Source organism: Bombina bombina, chromosome 12 (assembly GCF_027579735.1).
Source record: "Bombina bombina isolate aBomBom1 chromosome 12, aBomBom1.pri, whole genome shotgun sequence".
NCBI classification, from domain to species: domain Eukaryota; kingdom Metazoa; phylum Chordata; class Amphibia; order Anura; family Bombinatoridae; genus Bombina; species Bombina bombina.
In genome coordinates this window covers 70,928,658-70,956,212 of record NC_069510.1, presented here as the reverse complement: position 1 = coordinate 70,956,212, position 27,555 = coordinate 70,928,658, and the positions used below count along the sequence as shown (strand labels likewise).

Here is a 27,555-nt window from a genome sequence, read left to right as displayed (position 1 = left end):
ACATTGCCGGAAATCAACCCGATCAAGTACGATTGGGTTGATTGACACCTCCCTGCTGGCGGCCTATTGGCCGCGAGTCTGCAGGGGGCAGCGTTACACAAGCAGCTCTTGTGAGCTGCTGGTGCAATGATGAATGCAGCAAGCGTATTGCTTCCCGTATTCAGCGAGGTCTGTCGGAACATGATCCGCACTGTCGGATCAGGTCCGACAGACCTTGATAACTAGAGGCCTTTGTCTGTTCCTAACTTCAGTTTTGACTACCTGGTACAACCTTCTCTGTGCCTGACTATGATCCGGGGTTTTAATTTTTACCTTGCAATTGGTTTCCACAGAACAGGCAGATAATATACATCTAAAACGAGCCTTTTTAAACACATTATTTAAAAATATTATTCTATATAATGAAGTGTAATTAGTACAAATAGGGGTTCTTGATGATGAATTGAAAGAAAAAAATGGATAGACAATGAACCTTATTTACTGTTTCGAAAAATCTTAAGCTTCAGCGAAAAGGTTGAATAGAACATTCTAATTATGTTGGAAAACTCTTCTTTAGGCCAGCTGTGTACATAGGCGTATTTGCAAAGACAACAATTATGTGAAATCTGAATGTACAATGGGACATTTGAAAATATGAAGTCTGAGCTTATCAAAGCCTCAACCCCCATATATATTATAGATATTTACACACACAAACATCAATGTACACATAAAGGTGAATGCTTCATTATTTAATTGGTAGGTTTTTGGCACAGGTAATTATCAGTGGACCCGATGCTTTTAACTGGCCCGAACAATGGCCCCCTCTCCATATCATTTATTAAGACACATCTGTAGCTTATGCTGTTTTATCTCAAGTTAAAAGGACATAAAAGTCCCATTTCAACTTAACGTACCAGTAAATACAGTAGATTTGCATAATCAACATATGCATGATAACAAGACAATGCAATAGGGGTAGATTTATCTGCAATCTACCCTCAAGGTTTCAGGTCCGCCTGAAACTTAAGTTAAAGAGCAGCAGTCGTAAGACCGCTGCTCCTTAACTCATCCGCCACCTCTGAGGCGGTGGACAGCAATCATCTTGATCGGATACGATCGGATGAATGACACCCCCTGCTAGAGGCCGATTGGCCGCGAATGTGCAGGGGGCGGCATTGCACAAGCATTTCACCAGAAATGATTGTGCAATGTTAAATGCCGACAGGGTATGCTGTCGGCATTTAGCGATGTCGGGCAGACTTGATCCGCTACAGGGGATCATATCCGCCCGACATTTCATAAATCTACCCTTCAGTCTGAACTTCAAATGAGTAGTAGATTTTTTTTCTGACAAATTTCAAAGTTATGGCTATTTCCACTCCTCCTGTATCATGTGACAGCCATCAGCCAATCACAAATACATATACGTATATTCTGTGAGTTCTTGCACATGCTCAGTAGGATCTAATGACTCAAAAAGAGTAAATATAAAAATAGTGTGCACTTTTTGTTAATGTAAGTAAATTGGAAAGTTGTTTAAAATTGTTGCTCTATCTGAATCATGAAGTTTAATTTTGACCTGAGTGTCCCTTTAATAAGTATGTTAAACTGCATACAGATTTCCAGCCAATCCAGTGCTAATACAGGAGTATTGCAAATGAGCACACAATTGGAGGGCAGAATAAAGTACTGAAGGTGTTAACAGAGAAGGAAGGGTAAGCTTGTGTGTTATGCTTGAAAAGTAATTTCCTTTACATACCTTATTACCGTAATATAGACATTCCTTTATGGTATAACATGAAAGTAATATCCTTTACATACTTTATTACCGTTATATAGACATTCCTTTATGGTATAACATGAAAGTAATATCCTATACATACCTTATTACCGTTATATAGACATTTCTTTATGGTATAACATGAAAGTAATATCCTTTACATACCTTATTACCGTTATATAGACATTCTTTTATGGTATAACATGAAAGTAATATCCTTTACATGCCGTATTACCGTTTTATAGACATTCCTTTATGGTATAACATGAAAGTAATATCCTTTACATACCTTATTACCGTTATATAGACATTCCTTTATGGTATAACATGAAAGTAATATCCTTTACATGCCTTCTTACCGTTATATAGACATTCCTTTATGGTATAACATGAAAGTAATATCCTTTACATGCCGTATTACCGTTATATAGACATTCCTTTAAGGTATAACATGAAAGTAATATCCTTTACATGCCGTATTACCGTTATATAGACATTCCTTTATGGTATAACATGAAAGTAATATCCTTTACATACCTTATTACCGTTATATAGACATTCCTTTAAGGTATAACATGAAAGTAATATCCTTTACATGCCGTATTACCGTTATATAGACATTCCTTTATGGTATAACATGAAAGTAATATCCTTTACATACCTTATTACCGTTATATAGACATTCCTTTAAGGTATAACATGAAAGTAATATCCTTTACATGCCGTATTACCGTTATATAGACATTCCTTTATGGTATAACATGAAAGTAATATCCTTTACATACCTTATTACCGTTATATAGACATTCCTTTAAGGTATAACATGAAAGTAATATCCTTTACATGCCGTATTACCGTTATATAGACATTCCTTTATGGTATAACATGAAAGTAATATCCTTTACATGCCGTATTACCGTTATATAGACATTCCTTTAAAGGATTCCAAAACTTTGTTTCTTCTGTTAAGTGTGATCAGTCCACGGGTCATCATTACTTCTGGGATATTACTCCTCCCCAACAGGAAGTGCAAGAGGATTCACCCAGCAGAGCTGCATATAGCTCCTCCCCTCTACGTCACTCCCAGTCATTCTCTTGCACCCAACGACTAGATAGGATGTGTGAGAGGACTATGGTGATTATACTTAGTTTTATATCTTCAATCAAAAGTTTGTTATTTTAAAATAGCACCGGAGTGTGTTATTACCTCTCTGGCAGAGTTTGAAGAAGAATCTACCAGAGTTTTGCTATGATTTTAGCCGGAGTAGTTAAGATCATATTGCTGTTCTCGGCCATCTGAGGAGTGAGGTAAACTTCAGATCAGGGGACAGCGGGCAGATGAATCTGCATAGAGGTATGTAGCAGTTTTTATTTTCTGACAATGGAATTGATGAGAAAATCCTGCCATACCGATATAATGTCATGTATGTATACTTTACACTTCAGTATTCTGGGGAATGGTACTTCACTAGAATTACACTGTAAGAAATACATAAAGCTGTTTAATAACTAGAGATTATGTTTAACGTTTTTGCTGGAATGTAAAATCGTTTTCATTTGCTGAGGTACTGTGTGAATAAATGTTTGGGCACTATTTTTCCACTTGGCAGTTGCTTAATCTGTTTTTCTGACAGTTTCTGTTCTCCCTCACTGCTGTGTGTGAGGGGGAGGGGCCGTTTTTTGGCGCTTTTACTATGCATCAAATATTTCAGTCAGCAACTCATTGTATTCCCTGCATGATCCGGTTCATCTCTACAGAGCTCAGGGGTCTTCAAAACTTATTTTGAGGGAGGTAATTTCTCTCAGCAGAGCTGTGAGAATTATAGTTTGACTGAGATAAAAAACGTTTATTCTGTAATTTGTTTCCTGCTTTCAGAATTTGTTATCTTTGCTAATGGGATTAAACCTTTGCTAAAGTTGTGTTGTTTACAAGGATTGAGGCTATAACTGTTTCAATTTATTAATTTTCAACTGTCATAGATCTTCTATGCTTCTTAAAGGCACAGTACGTTTTAATATTATTCTAATTGAATTGTATTTCCAAGTTGCAAGTTTATTTGCTAGTGTGTTAAACATGTCTGATTCAGAGGATGATACCTGTGTCATTTGTTGCAATGCCAAAGTGGAGCCCAATAGAAATTTATGTACTAACTGTATTGATGCTACTTTAAATAAAAGTCAATCTGTACAAATTGAACAAATTTCACCAAACAACGAGGGGAGAGTTATGCCGACTAACTCGCCTCACGTGTCAGTACCTACATCTCCCGCTCAGAGGGAGGTGCGTGATATTGTAGCGCCGAGTACATCTGGGCGGCCATTACAAATCACATTACAGGATATGGCTACTGTTATGACTGAGGTTTTGGCTAAATTACCAGAACTAAGAGGTAAGCGTGATCACTCTGGGGTGAGAACAGAGTGCGCTGATAATATTAGGGCCATGTCAGACACTGCGTCACAGGTGGCAGAACATGAGGACGGAGAACTTCATTCTGTGGGTGACGGTTCTGATCCAAACAGACTGGATTCAGATATTTCAAATTTTAAATTTAAACTGGAAAACCTCCGTGTATTACTAGGGGAGGTGTTAGCGGCTCTGAATGATTGTAACACAGTTGCAATACCAGAGAAAATGTGTAGGTTGGATAAATATTTTGCGGTACCGACGAGTACTGAGGTTTTTCCTATACCTAAGAGACTTACTGAAATTGTTACTAAGGAGTGGGATAGACCCGGTGTGCCGTTCTCACCCCCTCCGATATTTAGAAAAATGTTTCCAATAGACGCCACCACAAGGGACTTATGGCAAACGGTCCCTAAGGTGGAGGGAGCAGTTTCTACCTTAGCTAAGCGTACCACTATCCCGGTGGAGGATAGCTGTGCTTTTTCAGATCCAATGGATAAAAAGTTAGAGGGTTACCTTAAGAAAATGTTTGTTCAACAAGGTTTTATATTGCAACCCCTTGCATGCATTGCGCCGATCACGGCTGCAGCGGCATTCTGGATTGAGTCTCTGGAAGAGAACATTGGTTCAGCTACTCTGGACGACATTACGGACAGGCTTAGAGTCCTTAAACTAGCTAATTCATTCATTTCGGAGGCCGTAGTACATCTTACTAAACTTACGGCGAAGAATTCAGGATTCGCCATTCAGGCACGCAGGGCGCTGTGGCTAAAATCCTGGTCAGCTGATGTTACTTCTAAGTCTAAATTGCTTAATATACCTTTCAAAGGGCAGACCTTATTCGGGCCCGGGTTGAAAGAGATTATCGCTGACATTACAGGAGGTAAAGGCCATGCCCTGCCTCAGGACAAAGCCAAAGCCAAGACTAGACAGTCTAATTTTCGTTCCTTTCGTAATTTCAAAGCAGGAGCAGCATCAACTTCCTCTGCACCAAAACAGGAAGGAGCTGTTGCTCGCTACAGACAAGGCTGGAAACCTAACCAGTCCTGGAACAAGGGCAAGCAGACTAGGAAACCTGCTGCTGCCCCTAAAACAGCATGAATTGAGGGCCCCCGATCCGGGATCGGATCTAGTGGGGGGCAGACTTTCTCTCTTCGCCCAGGCTTGGGCAAGAGATGTTCAGGATCCCTGGGCGCTAGAGATAATATCTCAGGGATACCTTCTGGACTTCAAATACTCTCCTCCAAGAGAGAGATTTCATCTGTCAAGATTGTCAACAATCCAGACAAAGAAAGAGGCGTTTCTACGCTGCGTACAAGAGCTCTTGTTAATGGGAGTAATCCATCCAGTTCCACGATCGGAACAGGGACAGGGGTTTTACTCAAATCTGTTTGTGGTTCCCAAAAAAGAGGGAACTTTCAGACCAATCCTGGACTTAAAGATCCTAAACAAATTCCTAAGAGTTCCATCGTTCAAGATGGAGACTATTCGGACAATTTTACCTATGATCCAAGAGGGTCAATACATGACCACTGTAGATTTAAAAGATGCTTACCTTCACATACCGATTCACAAAGATCATTATCGGTACCTAAGGTTTGCCTTCCTAGACAGGCATTACCAGTTTGTGGCTCTTCCATTCGGATTGGCTACAGCTCCAAGAATCTTCACAAAGGTTCTGGGTGCTCTTCTGGCGGTACTAAGACCGCGGGGAATCTCGGTAGCTCCATACCTAGACGACATTCTGATACAAGCTTCAAGCTTTCAAACTGCCAAGTCTCATACAGAGTTAGTGCTGGCATTTCTAAGGTCACATGGATGGAAGGTGAACGAAAAGAAAAGTTCACTCGTTCCACTCACAAGAGTTCCCTTCCTGGGGACTCTTATAGATTCTGTAGAAATGAAGATTTACCTGACAGAGGACAGGCTAACAAGACTTCAAAGTGCTTGCCGCACCCTTCATTCCATTCAACACCCGTCAGTGGCTCAATGCATGGAGGTAATCGGCTTAATGGTAGCGGCAATGGACATAGTACCCTTTGCACGCTTACACCTCAGACCACTGCAACTGTGCATGCTAAGTCAGTGGAATGGGGATTACTCAGACTTATCCCCTTCTCTGAATCTGGATCAAGAGACCAGAAATTCTCTTCTATGGTGGCTTTCTCGGCCACATCTGTCCAGGGGGATGCCATTCAGCAGACCAGACTGGACAATTGTAACAACAGACGCCAGCCTTCTAGGTTGGGGTGCCGTCTGGAATTCTCTGAAGGCTCAGGGACAATGGAGTCAGGAGGAGAGTCTCCTGCCAATAAACATTCTGGAATTGAGAGCAGTTCTCAATGCCCTCCTGGCTTGGCCCCAGTTGACAACTCGGGGGTTCATCAGGTTTCAGTCGGACAACATCACGACTGTAGCTTACATCAACCATCAGGGAGGGACAAGAAGCTCCCTAGCTATGATGGAAGTATCAAAGATAATTTGCTGGGCAGAGTCTCACTCTTGCCACCTGTCAGCAATCCACATCCCGGGAGTGGAGAACTGGGAGGCGGATTTCTTAAGTCGTCAGACTTTTCATCCGGGGGAGTGGGAACTTCATCCGGAGGTCTTTGCCCAAATACTTCGACGTTGGGGCAAACCAGAGATAGATCTCATGGCGTCTCGACAGAACGCCAAGCTTCCTCGTTACGGGTCCAGATCCAGGGATCCAGGAGCAGTCCTGATAGATGCTCTGACAGCACCTTGGGACTTCAGGATGGCTTACGTGTTTCCACCCTTCCCGTTGCTTCCTCGATTGATTGCCAGAATCAAACAAGAGAGAGCATCAGTGATTCTAATAGCACCTGCGTGGCCACGCAGGACTTGGTATGCAGACCTGGTGGACATGTCATCCTGTCCACCTTGGTCTCTACCTCTGAAACAGGACCTTCTGATACAGGGTCCCTTCAAACATCAAAATCTAACTTCTCTGAAGCTGACTGCTTGGAAATTGAACGCTTGATTTTATCAAGACGTGGATTTTCTGAGTCAGTTATTGATACCTTAATACAGGCTAGGAAACCTGTTACCAGAAAGATTTACCATAAGATATGGCGTAAATACCTATATTGGTGTGAATCCAAAGGTTACTCTTGGAGTAAGGTTAGGATTCCTAGGAGATTGTCTTTTCAACAAGAAGGTTTAGAAAAGGGTTTATCTGCTAGTTCATTAAAGGGACAGATCTCAGCTCTGTCCATTCTGTTACACAAACGTCTGTCAGAAGTTCCTGACGTCCAGGCTTTTTGTCAGGCTTTGGCCAGAATTAAGCCTGTGTTTAAAACTGTTGCTCCACCATGGAGTTTAAACCTTGTTCTTAATGTTTTACAGGGCGTTCCGTTTGAACCCCTTCATTCCATTGATATAAAGTTGTTATCTTGGAAAGTTCTATTTTTAATGGCTATTTCCTCGGCTCGAAGAGTCTCTGAATTATCAGCCTTACATTGTGATTCTCCTTATTTGATTTTTCATTCGGATAAGGTAGTCCTGCGTACTAAACCTGGGTTCTTACCTAAGGTAGTTACTAACAGTAATATCAATCAAGAGATTGTTGTTCCTTCTTTATGCCCAAATCCTTCTTCAAAGAAGGAACGTCTACTGCACAACCTGGATGTAGTCCGTGCTCTAAAATTTTACTTACAGGCAACTAAGGAATTTCGACAAACGTCTTCTCTGTTTGTCATTTACTCTGGGCAGAGGAGAGGTCAAAAAGCTTCCGCTACCTCTCTTTCTTTTTGGCTTCGTAGCATAATTCGTTTAGCTTATGAGACTGCTGGACAGCAGCCTCCTGAAAGAATTACAGCTCATTCTACTAGAGCTGTGGCTTCCACTTGGGCCTTCAAGAATGAGGCCTCTGTTGAACAGATTTGCAAGGCTGCAACTTGGTCTTCGCTTCATACTTTTTCCAAATTTTACAAATTTGACACTTTTGCTTCATCGGAGGCTATTTTTGGGAGAAAGGTTCTTCAGGCAGTGGTTCCTTCTGTATAAAGAGCCTGCCTATCCCTCCCGTCATCCGTGTACTTTTGCTTTGGTATTGGTATCCCAGAAGTAATGATGACCCGTGGACTGATCACACTTAACAGAAGAAAACATAATTTCTTCTGTTATGTGTGATCAGTCCACGGGTCATCATTACTTCTGGGATATAACTCCTCCCCAACAGGAAATGCAAGAGGATTCACCCAGCAGAGCTGCATATAGCTCCTCCCCTCTACGTCAGTCCCAGTCATTCTCTTGCACCCAACGACTAGATAGGATGTGTGAGAGGACTATGGTGATTATACTTAGTTTTTATGACTTCAATCAAAAGTTTGTTATTTTACTATAGCACCGGAGCGTGTTATTACTTCTCTGGCAGAGTTTGAGGAAGAATCTACCAGAGTTTTTTACTATGATTTTAACCGGAGTAGTTAAGATCATATTGCTGTTCTCGGCCATCTGAGGGAGGTAAAAGCTTCAGATCAGGGGACAGCGGGCAGATGAATCTGCATTGAGGTATGTAGCAGTTTTTATTTTCTGAATGGAATTGATGAGAAAATCCTGCCATACCGTTATAATGACATGTATGTATACACTTCAGTATTCTGGGGATGGTATTTCACCGGAACTACTCTGTTAAAAGTCACTAATCCTTTTAATAAGTATTTATCATGTTAAACGTTTTTGCTGGAATGTAGAATCGTTTACATTTCTGAGGTACTGAGTGAATAAATATTTGGGCATTATTTTCCACTTGGCAGTTGTTTGCTTTTAATTGTGACAGTTTCGTTTCTCTTCACTGCTGTGTGTGAGGGGGAGGGGCCGTTTTTGGCGCTCTTTGCTACGCATCAAAAATTTCCAGTCAGTTACTCTTATATTTCCTGCATGATCCGGTTCATCTCTGACAGATCTCAGGGGTCTTCAAACTTCTCTGGAGGGAGGTAGATTCTCTCAGCAGAGCTGTGAGAATTTTATATTGACTGTGAATAAAAACGTTGCTCTGTAATTTTTATGTCAAATTTAATTATTGTTATTTTACTAATGGGAACAAACCTTTACTAAAAGTTGTGTTGTTTTAAAGTTTGATGCTATAACTGTTTTTCAGTTCATTATTTCAACTGTCATTTAATAGTTTAGTACCTCTTTGAGGCACAGTACGTTTTTGCTAAAAAAGATTATAACCAAGTTGCAAGTTTATTGCTAGTGTGTTAAACATGTCTGACTCAGAGGAAGATATCTGTGTCATTTGTTCCAATGCCAAGGTGGAGCCCAATAGAAATTTATGTACTAACTGTATTGATGCTACTTTAAATAAAAGTCAATCTGTACAATTTGAACAAATTTCACCAAACAGCGAGGGGAGAGTTATGCCGACTAACTCGCCTCACGCGGCAGTACCTGCATCTCCCGCCCGGGAGGTGCGTGATATTATGGCGCCTAGTACATCTGGGCGGCCATTACAGATAACATTACAAGATATGGCTACTGTTATGACTGAAGTTTTGTCTAAATTACCAGAACTAAGAGGCAAGCGTGATCACTCTGGGGTGAGAACAGAGTGCGCTGACAATACTAGGGCCATGTCTGATACTGCGTCACAGCTTGCAGAGCATGAGGACGGAGAGCTTCATTCTGTGGGTGACGGTTCTGATCCAAACAGATTGGATTCAGATATTTCAAATTTTAAATTTAAATTGGAGAACCTCCGTGTATTACTAGGGGAGGTTTTAGCAGCTCTCAATGATTGTAACACCGTTGCAATACCAGAGAAATTGTGTAGGTTGGATAAATACTTTGCGGTACCGGCGAGTACTGACGTTTTTCCTATACCTAAGAGACTAACTGAAATTGTTACTAAGGAGTGGGATAGACCCGGTGTGCCGTTCTCACCCCCTCCAATATTTAGAAAGATGTTTCCAATAGACGCCACCACTCGGGACTTATGGCAAACGGTCCCTAAGGTGGAGGGGGCAGTTTCTACTTTAGCTAAGCGTACCACTATCCCGGTGGAGGATAGCTGTGCTTTTTCAGATCCAATGGATAAAAAATTAGAGGGTTACCTTAAGAAAATGTTTGTTCAACAAGGTTTTATATTGCAACCCCTTGCATGTATCGCGCCGATTACGGCTGCGGCAGCATTTTGGATTGAGTCTCTGGAAGAGAACCTTAGTTCATCTACGCTAGACGACATTACGGACAGGCTTAGAGTCCTTAAACTAGCTAATTCATTCATTTCGGAGGCCGTAGTACATTTAACCAAACTTACGGCTAAGAACTCAGGATTCGCCATACAGGCACGTAGGGCCCTGTGGCTAAAATCCTGGTCAGCTGATGTTACTTCTAAGTCCAAATTACTTAATATACCTTTCAAGGGGCAGTCTTTATTTGGGCCCGGTTTGAAAGAAATTATCGCTGACATTACAGGAGGTAAGGGCCACGCCCTACCTCAAGACAAAGCCAAAGCTAAGGCTAGACAGTCTAATTTTCGTCCCTTTCGGAATTTCAAAACAGGAGCAGCATCAACCTCCACTGCACCAAAACAGGAGGGAGCTGTTGCTCGTTACAGGCAAGGCTGGAAACCTAACCAGTCCTGGAACAAGGGCAAGCAGGCCAGGAAACCTGCTGCTGCCCCAAAGACAGCATGAACCGAGAGCCCTCGATCCGGGACCGGATCTAGTGGGGGGCAGACTTTCTCTCTTCGCCCAGGCCTGGGCAAGAGATGTTCAGGATCCCTGGGCGCTAGAGATCATATCTCAGGGATACCTTCTAGACTTCAAATTATCTCCCCCAAGAGGGAGATTTCATCTGTCAAGGTTGTCAACAAACCAGATAAAGAAAGAAGCGTTTCTACGCTGTGTACAAGATCTGTTATTAATGGGAGTGATCCATCCGGTTCCGCGGTCGGAACAAGGACAAGGGTTCTACTCAAACCTGTTTGTGGTTCCCAAAAAAGAGGGAACTTTCAGGCCAATCTTAGATTTAAAGATTCTAAACAAATTCCTAAGAGTTCCATCGTTCAAAATGGAAACTATTCGGACAATCTTACCCATGATCCAAAAGGGTCAGTACATGACCACAGTGGATTTAAAAGATGCTTATCTTCACATACCGATTCACAAAGATCATCACCGGTATCTAAGGTTTGCCTTCTTAGACAGGCACTACCAGTTTGTAGCTCTTCCATTCGGATTGGCTACGGCTCCAAGAATCTTCACAAAGGTTCTGGGTGCCCTTCTGGCGGTACTAAGACCGCAAGGGATTTCGGTAGCTCCGTATCTAGACGACATTCTAATACAAGCTTCAAGCTTTCAAACTGCCAAGTCTCATACAGAGTTAGTTCTGGCATTTCTAAGGTCGCATGGATGGAAAGTGAACGAAAAGAAGAGTTCTCTTTTTCCTCTCACAAGAGTTCCATTCTTGGGGACTCTTATAGATTCTGTAGAAATGAAGATTTACCTGACAGAAGACAGGTTAACAAAGCTTCTAAATGCATGCCGTGTCCTTCATTCCATTCAACACCCGTCAGTAGCTCAATGCATGGAGGTGATCGGCTTAATGGTAGCGGCAATGGACATAGTACCTTTTGCACGCCTACACCTCAGACCGCTGCAATTGTGCATGCTAAGTCAGTGGAATGGGGATTACTCAGATTTGTCCCCTACTCTGAATCTGAATCAAGAGACCAGAAATTCTCTTCTATGGTGGCTTTATCGGCCACACCTGTCCAGGGGGATGCCATTCAGCAGGCCAGACTGGACAATTGTAACAACAGACGCCAGCCTACTAGGTTGGGGCGCTGTCTGGAATTCTCTGAAGGCTCAGGGACTATGGAATCAGGAGGAGAGTCTCCTTCCAATAAACATTCTGGAATTGAGAGCAGTTCTCAATGCCCTTCTGGCTTGGCCCCAATTAACAACTCGGGGGTTCATCAGGTTTCAGTCGGACAACATCACGACGGTAGCTTACATCAACCATCAGGGAGGGACAAGAAGCTCCCTAGCAATGATGGAAGTATCAAAGATAATTCGCTGGGCAGAGTCTCACTCTTGCCACCTGTCAGCAATCCACATCCCGGGAGTGGAGAACTGGGAGGCGGATTTTTTGAGTCGCCAGACTTTTCATCCGGGGGAGTGGGAACTTCATCCGGAGGTCTTTGCCCAAATACTTCGACGTTGGGGCAAACCAGAGATAGATCTCATGGCGTCTCGCCAGAACGCCAAACTTCCTCACTACGGGTCCAGATCCAGGGATCCGGGAGCGGTTCTGATAGATGCTTTGGCAGCACCTTGGAACTTCGGGATGGCTTATGTGTTTCCACCCTTCCCGCTGCTTCCTCGATTGATTGCCAAAATCAAACAGGAGAGAGCATCAGTGATTCTAATAGCGCCTGCATGGCCACGCAGGACTTGGTATGCAGATCTAGTGGACATGTCATCCTGTCCGCCTTGGTCTCTACCTCTAAGACAGGACCTTCTGATACAGGGTCCATTCAAACATCAAAATCTAACTTCTCTGAAGCTGACTGCTTGGAAATTGAACGCTTGATTTTATCAAAACGTGGTTTTTCTGAGTCGGTTATTGATACCCTGATACAGGCTAGGAAGCCTGTTACCAGAAAGATTTACCATAAAATATGGCGTAAATACCTATACTGGTGCGAATCCAAACGTTACTCCTGGAGTAAGGTTAGGATCCCTAGGATATTGTCCTTTCTACAAGAAGGTTTAGAAAAGGGTTTATCAGCTAGTTCATTAAAGGGACAGATTTCAGCTCTGTCCATCTTGTTACACAGGCGTCTGTCAGAAAATCCAGACGTCCAGGCCTTTTGTCAGGCTTTAGCTAGGATCAAGCCTGTGTTTAAAGCTGTTGCTCCGCCATGGAGTTTAAACTTAGTTCTTAACGTTTTACAGGGTGTTCCGTTTGAACCCCTTCATTCCATTGATATAAAATTGTTATCTTGGAAAGTTCTGTTTTTAATGGCTATTTCCTCGGCTCGAAGAGTCTCTGAGTTATCAGCCTTACATTGTGATTCTCCTTATCTGATTTTTCACTCAGACAAGGTAGTTCTGCGTACTAAACCTGGGTTCTTACCTAAGGTAGTCACTAACAGGAATATCAATCAAGAGATTGTTGTTCCATCCTTGTGTCCAAATCCTTCTTCAAAGAAGGAACGTCTTCTACACAATCTGGATGTAGTTCGTGCCCTCAAGTTCTACTTGCATGCAACTAAAGATTTTCGCCAAACTTCTTCCCTGTTTGTCGTTTATTCTGGACAGAGGAGAGGTCAAAAAGCTTCTGCTACCTCTCTCTCTTTTTGGCTTCGTAGCATAATACGTTTAGCCTATGAGACTGCTGGACAGCAGCCTCCTGAAAGAATTACAGCTCACTCCACTAGAGCTGTGGCTTCCACTTGGGCCTTTAAGAATGAGGCCTCTGTTGAACAGATTTGCAAGGCTGCAACTTGGTCTTCGCTTCATACTTTTTCCAAATTTTACAAATTTGACACTTTTGCTTCTTCGGAGGCTATTTTTGGGAGAAAGGTTCTTCAGGCAGTGGTTCCTTCTGTATAATGAGCCTGCCTATCCCTCCCGTCATCCGTGTACTTTTGCTTTGGTATTGGTATCCCAGAAGTAATGATGACCCGTGGACTGATCACACATAACAGAAGAAAACATAATTTATGCTTACCTGATAAATTCCTTTCTTCTGTTGTGTGATCAGTCCACGGCCCGCCCTGTTTTAAGGCAGGTAAATATCTTTTAAATTATACTCCAGTCACCACTTCACCCTTGGTTACTCCTTTCTCGTTGATTCTTGGTCGAATGACTGGGACTGACGTAGAGGGGAGGAGCTATATGCAGCTCTGCTGGGTGAATCCTCTTGCATTTCCTGTTGGGGAGGAGTTATATCCCAGAAGTAATGATGACCCGTGGACTGATCACACAACAGAAGAAAGGAATTTATCAGGTAAGCATAAATTATGTTTTATGCTTACCTGATAAATTCCTTTCTTCTGTAGTGTGATCAGTCCACGGCCCGCCCTGTTTTTAAGGCAGGTAAATATTTTTTAATTTATACTCCAGTCACCACTTCACCCTTGGCTTTTCCTTTCTCGTTGGTCCTTGGTCGAATGACTGGGAGTGACGTAGAGGGGAGGAGCTATATGCAGCTCTGCTGGGTGAATCCTCTTGCACTTCCTGTTGGGGAGGAGTAATATCCCAGAAGTAATGATGACCCGTGGACTGATCACACTACAGAAGAAAGGAATTTATCAGGTAAGCATAAATTATGTTTTTTTTTACTACACTAAACAACCTAAAATCGATTACAAATAACTTAGGGATTAAAACTTACCTGATTTGAATATTAAACGAGTATTTCTTGACTTAGAAAAGGAGATACAAAATCCTTGAAATCGCGTCACCCAAGCCAAACCCCCTTTCTCAGTGTAGAAATTAGAATACAGTTAGTCCAATCGTTATGCTCTAGCGTGCATATAATTATCCCAAGGATTCGTCATCGGGCGCATGCGCAAATCATTCCGCCATTTTATCGCATGCGCATATTGCCTATTTGATTACAAATGCCATTAAAAGGCATCTACTGGCATAACGCGGCGGTCTGCAGCTCAAAAGGATTGTGATGTTTTTGATGACGGGGAAGAATAAAGCGCATGCGCAGTAAGGCGGATTACGGCCATATTGATAACGCAGGTTATCAGGGACTATTGGTTACGGACATCTAAACTAGTAAGTGTGGGTTTGGAAAACTATTAATTTTGTTATATGAATATACAGAAAACAATAAATATTTTATAATTGAAGCATATTGTCAATATGATTAATACATATGTTTTGTTCATTTGAGATAAAGTTTATTGCAAGGTTTAGTGTCCCTTTAAGGTATAACATGAAAGTAATATCCTTTACATCCCTTATTACCGTTATATAGACATTCCTTTATGGTATAACATGAAAGTAATATCCTTTACATGCCGTATTACCGTTATATAGACATTCCTTTAAGGTATAACATGAAAGTAATATCCTTTACATACCTTATTACCGTTATATAGACATTCCTTTATGGTATAACATGAAAGTAATATCCTATACATACCTTATTACCGTTATATAGACATTCCTTTATGGTATAACATGAAAGTAATATCCTTTACATACCTTATTACCGTTATATAGACATTACTTTAAGGTATAACATGAAAGTAATATCCTTTACATACCTTATTACCGTTATATAGACATTCCTTTAAGGTATAACATGAAAGTAATATCCTTTACATACCTTATTACCGTTATATAGACATTCCTTTATGGTATAACATGAAAGTAATATCCTATACATACCTTATTACCGTTATATAGACATTCCTTTATGGTATAACATGAAAGTAATATCCTTTACATGCCGTATTACCGTTATATAGACATTCCTTTATGGTATAACATGAAAGTAATATCCTTTACATGCCTTATTACCGTTATATAGACATTCCTTTATGGTATAACATGAAAGTAATATCCTTTACATACCTTATTACCGTTATATAGACATTTCTTTATGGTATAACATGAAAGTAATATCCTTTACATACCTTATTACCGTTATATAGACATTCCTTTATGGTATAACAAGAAAGTAATATCCTTTACATACCTTATTACCGTTATATAGACATTCCTTTATGGTATAACATGAAAGTAATATCCTTTACATACCTTATTACCGTTATATAGACATTTCTTTATGGTATAACATGAAAGTAATATCCTTTACATGCCGTATTACCGTTATATAGATATTTCTTTATGGTATAACATGAAAGTAATATCCTTTACATGCCTTATTACCGTTATATAGACATTCCTTTATGGTATAACATGAAAGTAATATCCTTTACATACCTTATTACCGTTATATAGACATTCCTTTAAGGTATAACATGAAAGTAATATCCTTTACATGCCTTATTACCGTTATATAGACATTCCTTTATGGTATAACATGAAAGTAATATCCTTTACATGCCGTATTACCGTTATATAGACATTCCTTTATGGTATAACATGAAAGTAATATCCTATACATACCTTATTACCGTTATATAGACATTCCTTTATGGTATAACATGAAAGTAATATCCTTTACATACCTTATTACCGTTATATAGACATTTCTTTATGGTATAACATGAAAGTAATATCCTATACATACCTTATTACCGTTATATAGACATTTCTTTATGGTATAACATGAAAGTAATATCCTTTACATGCCGTATTACCGTTATATAGACATTCCTTTATGGTATAACATGAAAGTAATATCCTTTACATACCTTATTACCGTTATATAGACATTCCTTTAAGGTATAACATGAAAGTAATATCCTATACATACCTTATTACCGTTATATAGACATTTCTTTATGGTATAACATGAAAGTAATATCCTTTACATGCCTTATTACCATTTTATAGACATTCCTTTATGGTATAACATGAAAGTAATATCCTTTACATGCCGTATTACCGTTATATAGACATTCCTTTATGGTATAACATGAAAGTAATATCCTTTACATGCCGTATTACCGTTATATAGACATTCCTTTATGGTATAACATGAAAGTAATATCCTTTACATGCCTTATTACCGTTATATAGATATTTCTTTATGGTATAACATGAAAGTAATATCCTTTACATACTTATTACCGTTATATAGATATTTCTTTATGGTATAACATGAAAGTAATATCCTTTACATACTTATTACCGTTATATAGATATTTCTTTATGGTATAACATGAAAGTAATATCCTTTACATACTTATTACCGTTATATAATCCTTTATAGTACAACATGACAGCACTGATAAATATTTGATCAGGTTGATTGACACCCCCTGCTAGTGGCCGCGAATCTGCAGGGGGCAGAACTGCTGGTGCAATGATAAATGCTGACAGCGCAAGCTACATCGTATCATGTCCGCTTGCACTATGATATATATACACCATAGTGTGAATAATAAAGCAAAGATAAAGGGACATGAAACAAAAATCTCCTTTTCTGATGCCGATAAAGCATACAATTGTAAACAACTTTCCAATTCACTTTTTTAAATTAAATTTGCTTTTGGTATCCTTTGTTGAAGGAGCAGCAATGCACTACTGGGAGCTAGCTTAACAATGGTTAGCCAATTACAAGAAACATATATGTGCAGCCACCAATTAGCAGCTAGTTCCCGGCAGTGCATAGCTGCTCCTGAATCCTACTTAGGTATGCTTTTCAACAAAGGATACCAAGAGTTCAAAGGAAATTAGATAATAGAAATACATTGGAAAGTTGTTTAATATAGTGTGCTCTATCTGAATCATGAAAGTTTAATTTATATTGTCATGACTCTTTAAAGAGAATAAGTCGTTACTGGCAAAGTTGCATCACACTGCAAAATGTATCATTGCACTAGAGGATTCTTGTGCAATAACGCCCCCTGCTTCGGTGCAGGGGTTTTTGCTTCTTAAAAGGATATGAAACCCACATTTTTTTTTCTTTCATGATTCAGATTGAGCAAGCAACTTTCTAATTTTACTCCTATTATATTTTTTTCTTCATTCTATTGATATCTTTATGAGAAAAGCAGGAATGTAAGCTTAGGAGCCGGCCCATTTTGGTTGCTGATTGGTGGGTAAATGTAGCCACCAATCAGCAAGCGCTACCCAGGGTGCTGAGCCAAAAATCGGCTGGCTCCTTAGCTTAAATTCCTGCTTTTTCACATAAAGATACCAAGAAAAGAAAATTTGATAGTAGGAGTAAATTAGAAATTTGCTGAAAAGCCCATGCTGAGTCATGATAGAAAAAAAATGTCTTTCATATCCCTTTAAATATGTGGCAGCTAGCTCACTTATGCCAACCTGCTCCACATAGCCGAAAAAAAGCTGCAAATGCAGCTTAATAAATTTAGTATAAAGTACCCCTCCAAACACACATAGCACTGCAAGTCCCAAGTGCAAACTGTCGCTGAACCAATCAGCAGCATCATTAGAGGGAAGTGTATGAAATGTATTTATTGTTTAATGTCCCTTTAAAAGGGGAATAAAAAAGTTATTTGAGGGGGGCAGGTGCTGTGGCATCTAAAATAATTGGGTACAGAAATACGCATTTTAATTAGAACAGTCTCATTATCAAATATTGAGATGTTCTGTTTTGTCATCTCATTTGGAAATATCCTGAATTTCATATCTTAACGAAATTACTAGGGATATTAAATAGGAATAGGAAAGTCAAAATAAACTTGCATGATTCAGATAGAGCAAGTCATTTTTAGGATCTTTTAAATTCATTTCTATTTTCAAATGTGCTTTGTTCTCTTGGTATCCTTTGTTAAAAAAGAATACGCACATATCCAACACTAGTGAGAGCTAGCTGCTAACTTGATGTGCTCAGCTACCTGCCTGTAGTACAATGCTGTTCCTCCAGCCAAGGATAACAAGAGAATGAAGCAAATGTGATAAAATAAGTCAATTGGAAAGTTGTTTAAAATGTAATGGTCTATCCACATCATTAAAGAAAATGTTGGGGTTTTCTGTACCTTTAAGTAGTTTTGATATTGACCTGCACCCGACTAACACAGCTCTCACCCACAAAACAGCAACAGACCCCCTCAACCTCACAAGTTCCTACTACCTAGGCACAAATTTGTAAAGTAACAGGACACACAACTCTTACCGCTAGTGCTTGAAGTAGCTCCCCCTTCAGGAGGTGAATACAGCCAATGTTGAACCAAAGCTTTGAAGGTAGATCATTTATTCCTGTGAAAATCTTCAAGGCTAAATCAAAGTCTTTCTTCTCTGCAGCTAAAACACCTTCATGCCAGCATTTTATTAGATCCTTGTAGGGCATTTTGTGTCCAATACCAGACTGACAATGAGCTGAAATACACAGCCCTCCCCACCTGTAACCTGAAATGAATGTGAGCCTTTCTTCTGTAGGTTTGTCATTAAAAGCTCTTGCCCAGGTGACATACAGCACCTGTCTAGAGTTCTGAATAAACCAGGAAGCTTCAGTTTTGTGTATGTATGCCCCTCCCTCTCATTCCTTTGTTCTTGCTGTGTGTTTAATTACAGTGTATTTTACACTCCACGGTTGCATCACAGGGACTATACAATCACCTGGGTGAGAAGGACAAGGACAGTATTTATCCCAATAGTTCCTGATATTGTGCACGTCTGTGTGTGAAATGAGCCTGCTACAATATTATTATTATTTTTTTCCATTTCCTGGAGATCTATTTCCTTATATCCAAGAATGTAAACAAATAGTAAACCATCAGCTAGATTACAAGTCTGTGTGTTCGTCTTTTAATGCAGAAAATATGGTATTTTTAGCTTTAAAACAGCAACGCAGCCATTGCAAGTCTTGTCGGTATACCTTTAGCCTGTAACGCAACGTCAGTACCACACTCTTAAAAATGACGTTTTTTAATGGGATTACCATAGCACTGGTATTACGAGTTTTGCATTCTGGCTAAAAAGCGAGCATTATATTCTAAAATGACAAGATCTGTACCGTCATCTAAAGTCAGTAGTTATGAGTTTTACGCTACAAATCTGTAACATAAAATTCATAACTAAAGTGTTAAAAAGTACAGTAACACCCATAAACTACCTATTAACCCCTAAACCGAGGCCCTCCCGTGTCGCAAACACTATAATAAATTTATTAACCCCTAATCTGCCGCTCCCGACATTGCCGCCCACCACTTAAAAAAAAATATTAACCTCTATTCCGCCGCTCCCTGACATCGTTGCCACTATATAATAAACTTTTTAACCCCTAAACCGCCACCCTCCCGCATCGCAAACACTATTCAAATATAATTAACCCCTAATATGCCGTCCGCCTACATCGCCCCGACTATACTAAGTTATTAAGCCTTACACCGCCGCCACTATAATAAACCTATTAACCCCTAAACAGCAAGCCCCCACAACCAAATATCACAAAACAATGCCCAAACATCACCTTCACTCCCTTTTACCTTTTCTCAGGTTTTGATGCCAAGTGGTGTAGAGGAGACTGCTTTCCTCTCAATACTCCAACAACACAACAGTCCACAGCACCAGGATAGTAAAAAACTTATTTAGACTTTATTGAGGTACAGATAAAATGCAACGTTTCGGGATCAACTCCCTTAATCATGCATAAGATTAACAGGTGTGTACACAGCCCTTATAAAGGGAAAAATGAACCCGTCACATACAACGTCAAAACACTTGCAATATAGCACCACCTTGTGGAACCTACATATTACTTATCTTAAATAAATGACCTACTTGTTTACTTTCATGTTTAATATAGCATTTTTGTTTATGTGTACTAACCTATTAACAAATCTAAAAACAATATTTACACAGATTGGATGCACCTAGATATATTACTCAATATCACAGAAACACAGTAAAGTCAAGCTCCCTATGTAGTCCTATAGGGACCATTGCATTAAGTTTATGAATCCAAAAGGATTCTTTTTGTTTTAACAACTGCTCCCTATTGCCACCTCTACGTAGTCTCCCTACACTATCAATTATTTGCCATCTGAGTTGGCTACTATTGTGGCCCGCCTCCAAAAAATGACAAGAGACAGGAGCATTTAAATCACCACAACGAATATTGGACCTGTGTTAACTCATCCTATCTCTTACCTTTCTGGTCATCTCCCCTAAATAAATCTTTCGAACAGGGGCATTTAATAAGGTAAATGACATAGGATGAGTCACACGTATAATGTTCCCTGATTTTAATTTTTTCCCTGTTAGCGGGTGAACAAAATCCTTACCCTTAATGACAGCATTACAACTGGCACATCCCAAACAAGGGAACGTGCCTATGTTCTTAGAAGTGATATATGTCTGAGTCTGTGTCTTTCTAGGTCCTACATCACTCCTTACTAGCCTATCTTTCAGATTAGATACTCTCTTATAAGCCATCATTGGGGGGTCCTTAAAAGCTAATATATCAGGATTACAATTTTTAAGCACATTCCAATGTTTATATATGATTTTGGAAATTTCCTTGCTATAAGGGTTAAATTGTGTAACACACACCATGCGTTGTGGCTTATTCTCTTTTTTATTATTGGCTGGTTTTTCTTCTATGATCCTCTTCTTTTCACTAGTTATCAGAGGATCAGGGTAACCCCTCTCTTTAAATCTTACAGCCGGGGCGTGTCCGAACTGCGACTACACACAGTCGCATTTTCCCTGAGCTCTTACAGAAATCTTGATATCCGCCGATAAAGAGATATTTACAGCAAAAATTTTCACCATCCGTGTATATGAACAAGTCTGCCTGGCAGCATCTGCATTTTTTGGGAAAATTGCGCTGTATTCGTGACGTTGGAGGCTGGCATCGGACATAGAAGGCCTAGAGCGGCGGCTCATACATAGGCAGCGCCACCCCCCTCGGTGAACCGAGGGTTTTTGCCTTAATTGGGGCTCCACAAATCCCGTCAGTGTCACACAATCTTATGCAGCACTATACCAGCAAAAAAGCTCCCGAAAACGGGAAGATATCTTCACTTACTTCTCATCCCTGTATTGCAATAATGGCTGCCACACAGGAAATAGGCCTGCAAGCACGCTTTGACTACCACATTGAAAGATTGGAACGCTGCTTCCAAACCTTACTTGCAAAGGCTCCTTGGGACTATTTCATGCAGGTTCATCAACAGCAGAAACAGCTCAAGCAAGCTCCTATAACTGTGGAGGTAGATCCCAATCAAGATACATTTAAAACTACTGGACCTCCGTTGACACCTACGTGCGCAAGGGGACCTCTACATTCTATTCCACAACCGACAAACTGCATGGCGGGAACCTGTGAGAGGGCTAAACCAGAGTGTGCTGCTGATGTCGAGACTTCACCCAAAAAGATGCCTACAACCACAGCAACCAACGGCGTTATCGCAGCAGAAAAGAAAACAGGTGATATAGCTTTAAAGCTCCTGGCGCTAAATGGGACCTTGACAAGGGCAGAGCCGGCGAGAGGGCTCGGGGCATACTCCCGGGTTGCCTTAGGCACCGGACTGACCTTAGCTACAGCGTGCATTACCAAGCCTGTTAAATTGGGACTTCTGTATAACCAGCTAGGCTCTGCTGAGGTATCCTTTTCTGAGAACTTGAAAGTGAACTTCCTTAAATTAGCTATCTCAAATCGATGCTATACCTACAGCCCAGGAGGTCAGAATTGGGGTGTTGGGACGTTGTTTTCTTCTGAGGACTATATGTGGGCAGCAGAAGCTGGAACTTAGTGCAGGCTCTTGCCGGGTGCACACGGTTTATTACATGTTAAGGGAGAGTTCTGACTAACTCCAAACTGTTTCTGTTCTGAATTTTGTCCGTTATTGGGGTGCACTAGAGTACATAATCTATCTTGTAATGACGCAGTTTTAGTGTCTCTACATAACTCATTATAGTTAATTATATTGCCAAGCCGGAACGGTGCCAATGAGGCCTTCACTTATTATTTACATAGCCTACTTCCTGCGGCTTACGGCCTGAGCCGGGGAGGGGGATATACTTGTTTGCAAAAGGCTTGGATTAAAGGGGGTTTGATTTCAGCGGTTAGCCTAATAAGTTTATTTATATTGCACTGTGTTTTTTATGCCTACTAACCAATTATTAAGAATAATGTGTTGGATGTCTGTTCTCTCCCAATATTGCTCAGAATGTAACGTTGCTCCTGCTTCGTCCTTATATATATTTGTATGCTTTCTGGGGGTTAAGGGGGGGGCCCTAGGGAAGCATCCTACAATATACAACACGAATGGAGCCTTGTGTATTTAAAATGTAGCACTGTTTACTGGTAATCAGAATGAGAGAATTTTTATTCATCGCGTTATCCCATATATATGACAATTCATTAATACATAGCTCATAGCAAAAAACATCCAACACGCAATCCTATAAAGCACCTTATCAGTGGGGCACCGCAACTCATTATGTTTTCTTAAAATTGAATTGATACAAACTGTTATGTTAGAGAGGAAGGTGGTAGATTTGGAAGTTTTACTTTTTCTTAACTATTGTCTCCCAATATTTAGGGCCCGGTTTCAATCTTATTTGTGTTAAAGCTTAAAATTACCATGAGAGCTCCCAATTAAGGTTTTTGCATCTTTTAATTTAAGGACAGGAAAGTCTTTACAGCATTATTACTTTAGAGATGCATTTTTTTTGTTTTCTTCTGTTTTTGTTCTTTACTTTTAAAGCCCTATAAAGAATTTTTGTCATACCATGGACCCAAGAGTGATCCACTGAATCTAGATAAAAGGGGAAAATGAGGGGAAAGGTTATTCTATCTTGGGCGCATCTTATGTCTTTTAATATGCAATGAATATATGTAATGTTGATTGTAATTTGCAACCACTGTTTGTTAAAAATTTTCATACCCTCAATAAAAATATTAAAAAAAAAAAAAAAAAAAAGAAATCTTACAGCCATTTAATTTAATCTTTGTTCCGCCAATGCACTGTCAGTGACTATCCTTTTAACCCTTAGCATCTGACTACGTGGTAGGGATTTTTTTAGTTGGTCAGGGTGATAACTATCAAATGACAATAAAGTATTTCTGTCAGTGTGCTTTTTGTGTATATCCACATTTAACAGACCTTCAGTATTCCTATATACAACTGTGTCCAAAAGACAATGCTTTCCTCACTGTGAGATAGAGTATATTTCACACCATTTACAGAGTTATTGAGCTGTTCAACAAAGGAGAGGAGGGTTCCAATGTCGCCCCACCACACGCCAAACACATCATCTATGAAGCCCCACCAGGCTGCCCCATAGAGTTTAAACAAAGTATTTTCATACACAAATCTTTCTTCTGTTTGTCCCATAAACAGGTTGGCGTATGATGGGGCGACATTAGAACCCATTGCTGTTCCTCTAATCTGCTCATACCATTCATCCTCAAAGAGGAAGTAATTGTGATACAGTACTAGTCTCAATAAATCTTCCATAAACTGTATTTGTGGGATAGTGTAGATACCAGTATTCTTTAAAGTGCACATACTAGATTCAATGCCACTTTCATGATCAATAACCGTGTATAGACTACACACATCAAGGGTAAACAATATATATTTAGTATTTTGTACTGATAGATTTTGAAGTTTATCCAGAAAATCTCTGGTATCCCTGATATAGGAGGTTAGTTTTAAAACTTCAGGTTGAAGTATTCTATCTAGATATGTGGCAATGTTAGTAAATACAGAATTAACCCCCGCCACAATGGGGCGACCTGGAGGTCTCTCAAGGCTCTTATGTACCTTAGGTACTGTATAGAAAATAGGGGTCTTAGGCCATTCCACATATAGATAAGGGCACAAAGATTTATCAATAATATTTCTAGTTAATGCTGTATCCAAAACCAGCCTAATCTCCTTCTGAATCTTAAATACCGGGTTACAACTTAAAATTCTATATGTAGTACTGTCTTGAAGTTGATCCCTTATTTCCTTAATATAATATTCATTTTGCAATAACACAGTGGCACCTCCCTTATCGGCTCTCCTTATGGTAACCCCTTTAGTTTTTAAATCACCTAGGGCAGTAAGTTGATCTCTAGAGAGATTAGATCTACATATCTTGGGTTGATATTTTACCTTCTCTTTCAATTTTTCAAGGTCATAATTAACCAATTTAACAAAAGCATCAACACCGCCATTTATGTCAGGAGGAACAAATGTACTTTTTTTTATACAAACCCGTGCCTTTAAGTTGTAATTTATTACTAATTAAATCTGTGGAGGGTTCACTTGTTACATGTGCTAGTTCTTTATTTGCAAAAAATGCCTTCAATTTAACAGTCCTAAAGAACTTAAACATGTCCTTATCAAGTTCAAATAAGTCGATGTTCTTTACCGGACAAAATGTAAGTCCCTTATAAAGTACTGCCAATTCACTTTCAGTTAATGAAACATTAGACACATTGATTACATTTGTTACTTCCTCTGTGTTGTCTTCTTTCGGTTGATCTCCCTTAATGGCTGTCTGCGACATGCTGCATCTCCTGCGGTGCTTGCGGCCCCCTCTGTGACCTCTCCTGATGACATCACCGCCTCGTCGCTTGATGAGAAAAAACCGGAGCCATTTGATGAGTCAGATCCCTGCATGCCATCTCTTGTCGCCTGTGTGTGAGGTCCGTGTCCGCGACCGTGTCTCCGGCCTCTATGCCCAGCTGATCTCTCTGGCCAATCGGAACCTCCAGATCACCATCTGTGCACTCTGCCCTGCTGGTAATCCAACTCATCTCTCAGGAATTTTGATCTCTTCCGATCCTGGATCTCCTTCTTCTGTGCAGCAATCTTTTCATCAATGGTCTTGATCTTTTTTTCAAATTCCTCCATCGGTAAGGCCTGCTTCAACTCCTCTTTACCCTGATCGATAAGGGTCAGCTGTTTCTATATTTCTTGTTGTACACAAAGAAATATGCTAAACTATTAACCCCTAAACCTAACGCCCCCCACGTCGCAATAAACTAATTTAAACTATTAACCTCTAAACCTAATGCCCCCCTAACTTTATATTAACATTACAATTTCCCTAGTTTAAATTAAATTTAAACTTAAGTGTCAAATTAAAAGAACTAAGTTTAAACTAACAATTAAACTAATATAACTATTAAACTAAAATTAAATTAACTACCAATTAACTAAAACTAAACTACATGTTAAAAAAATCCTAACACTACTCTAAAAATTACAAACTATCTAAATAAATAATAAAAAAAAAAACTAAATTACAAAAAATAACAAACACTAAATTACGGGGGGGGGGGGGGAGGCGGGGAACTAAATTACAAAAAATAAAAAAACTAAATTATCAAAAATAAAAAATAATTACACCTAATCTAATAGCCAAATCAAAATAAAAAAGCCCACCCAAAATAAAAATAAAACATAGCCTACCATAAATTACCAATAGCCCTTACATACAAAGATATCAGCTCTTTTATCTGTAAAAAAAAATACAATGACCCCCCCAACAGTAAAACCCACCACCCAACCAACCCCCCAAAATAAAAAACCTAACTGTAAAAAAAAAAACTAAGCCACCCATTGCCCTGAAAAGGGCATTTGGATGGGCATTTTTACATTGCCCAAACCCTAATCTAAAATAAAAACCCACCCAAAAAAAACTTTAAAAAAAACTATCACTAACCCTAATTTGAATCAGCCAATAGAATGAGAGCTACTTAAATCCTATTGGCTGATTTGAATAGCCAATAGGATTTTAGCAGCTCTAACTCCTATTGGCTTATTCAAATTTTTCATCCAATAGGAATGCAAGGGATGACATCTTGAATCACGTCCCTTGCATTGAAGATTCAGTGTACGGCGGCAATTGTATGAAGAGGATGCTCCGCGCCGGATGTTTTCAGGATGGACCCGCTCCGCAGGGATCAAGATAGAATATGTCGCCTGGATGAAGATTGAAGAGGCCGCCTGGATGAAAACTTCTCGCCGCTTGGATGAGGACTTCACCGCTGGGATGAAGATTGAAGAGGCCGCCTGGATGAAGACATATCGCCGCCTGGATGAAGATCGTTCAAACGGGACTTCAAAAACTGTAAGTGGATCTTCGGGGGTTAGTGATAGTTTTTTTAAGTTTTTTTGGGGTGGGTTTTTATTTTAGATTGGGGTTTGGGCAATGTAAAAGAGCTAAATGCCCTTTTCAGGGCAATGGATAGCTTAGTTTTTTTTTAGAGTTAGGTTTTTTATTTTGGGGGGTTGGTTGGGTGGTGGGTTTTACTGTTGGGGGTCTTTGTATTTTTATTTACAGGTAAAAGAGCTCATATCTTTGGGGCAATGTCCCACAAAAAGCTATTTTAAGGGCTATTGGTAGTTTATTGTAGGCTAGGGGTTTTTTTTTATTTTGAGTTGGCTTTTTGATTTTGATTTGGCTATTAGATTAGGTGTAATTATTTTTTATTTTTGATAATTTATTTTTTTTATTTTTTGTAATTTAGTGTTTTTGTTTTTTGTTTTTAGTGTAAGGTAGGTTAGGTTTTATTTCACAGGTAAGTTTGTATTTATTTTAACTAGGTAGTTAGTAAATAGTTAATAACTATTTACTAACTAGTCTACCTAGTTAAAATAAATACAAACTTACCTGTGAAATAAAAATAAAACCTTAGCTAGCTACAATAAAACTATTAGTTATATTGTAGCTAGCTTAGGTTTTATTTCACAGGTAAGTATATAGTTTTAAATTGGAATTATTTAGTTAATAATTGTAACTTTAATTTAGCTCTATTTAAATTATGTTAAAGTTAGGGGGTG

At 39.6% G+C, this 27,555-nt stretch overlaps 1 protein-coding gene across 1 annotated transcript in view; it reads right to left on the bottom strand.

The window, feature by feature from the left end:
* The window catches only part of NOXA1 (NADPH oxidase activator 1), a 77,627-nt gene extending 58,164 nt beyond the window's left edge, over positions 1-19,463 (bottom strand). Inside the window, exon 1 of the mRNA XM_053696196.1 lies at positions 18,939-19,463. Within this exon, the coding sequence (XP_053552171.1) occupies positions 18,939-19,112 (174 nt within the window). The 5' untranslated portion in view covers positions 19,113-19,463. The remainder of the gene's footprint in view (positions 1-18,938) is intronic.
* Between the last annotated feature and the right edge of the window lie 8,092 nt (positions 19,464-27,555).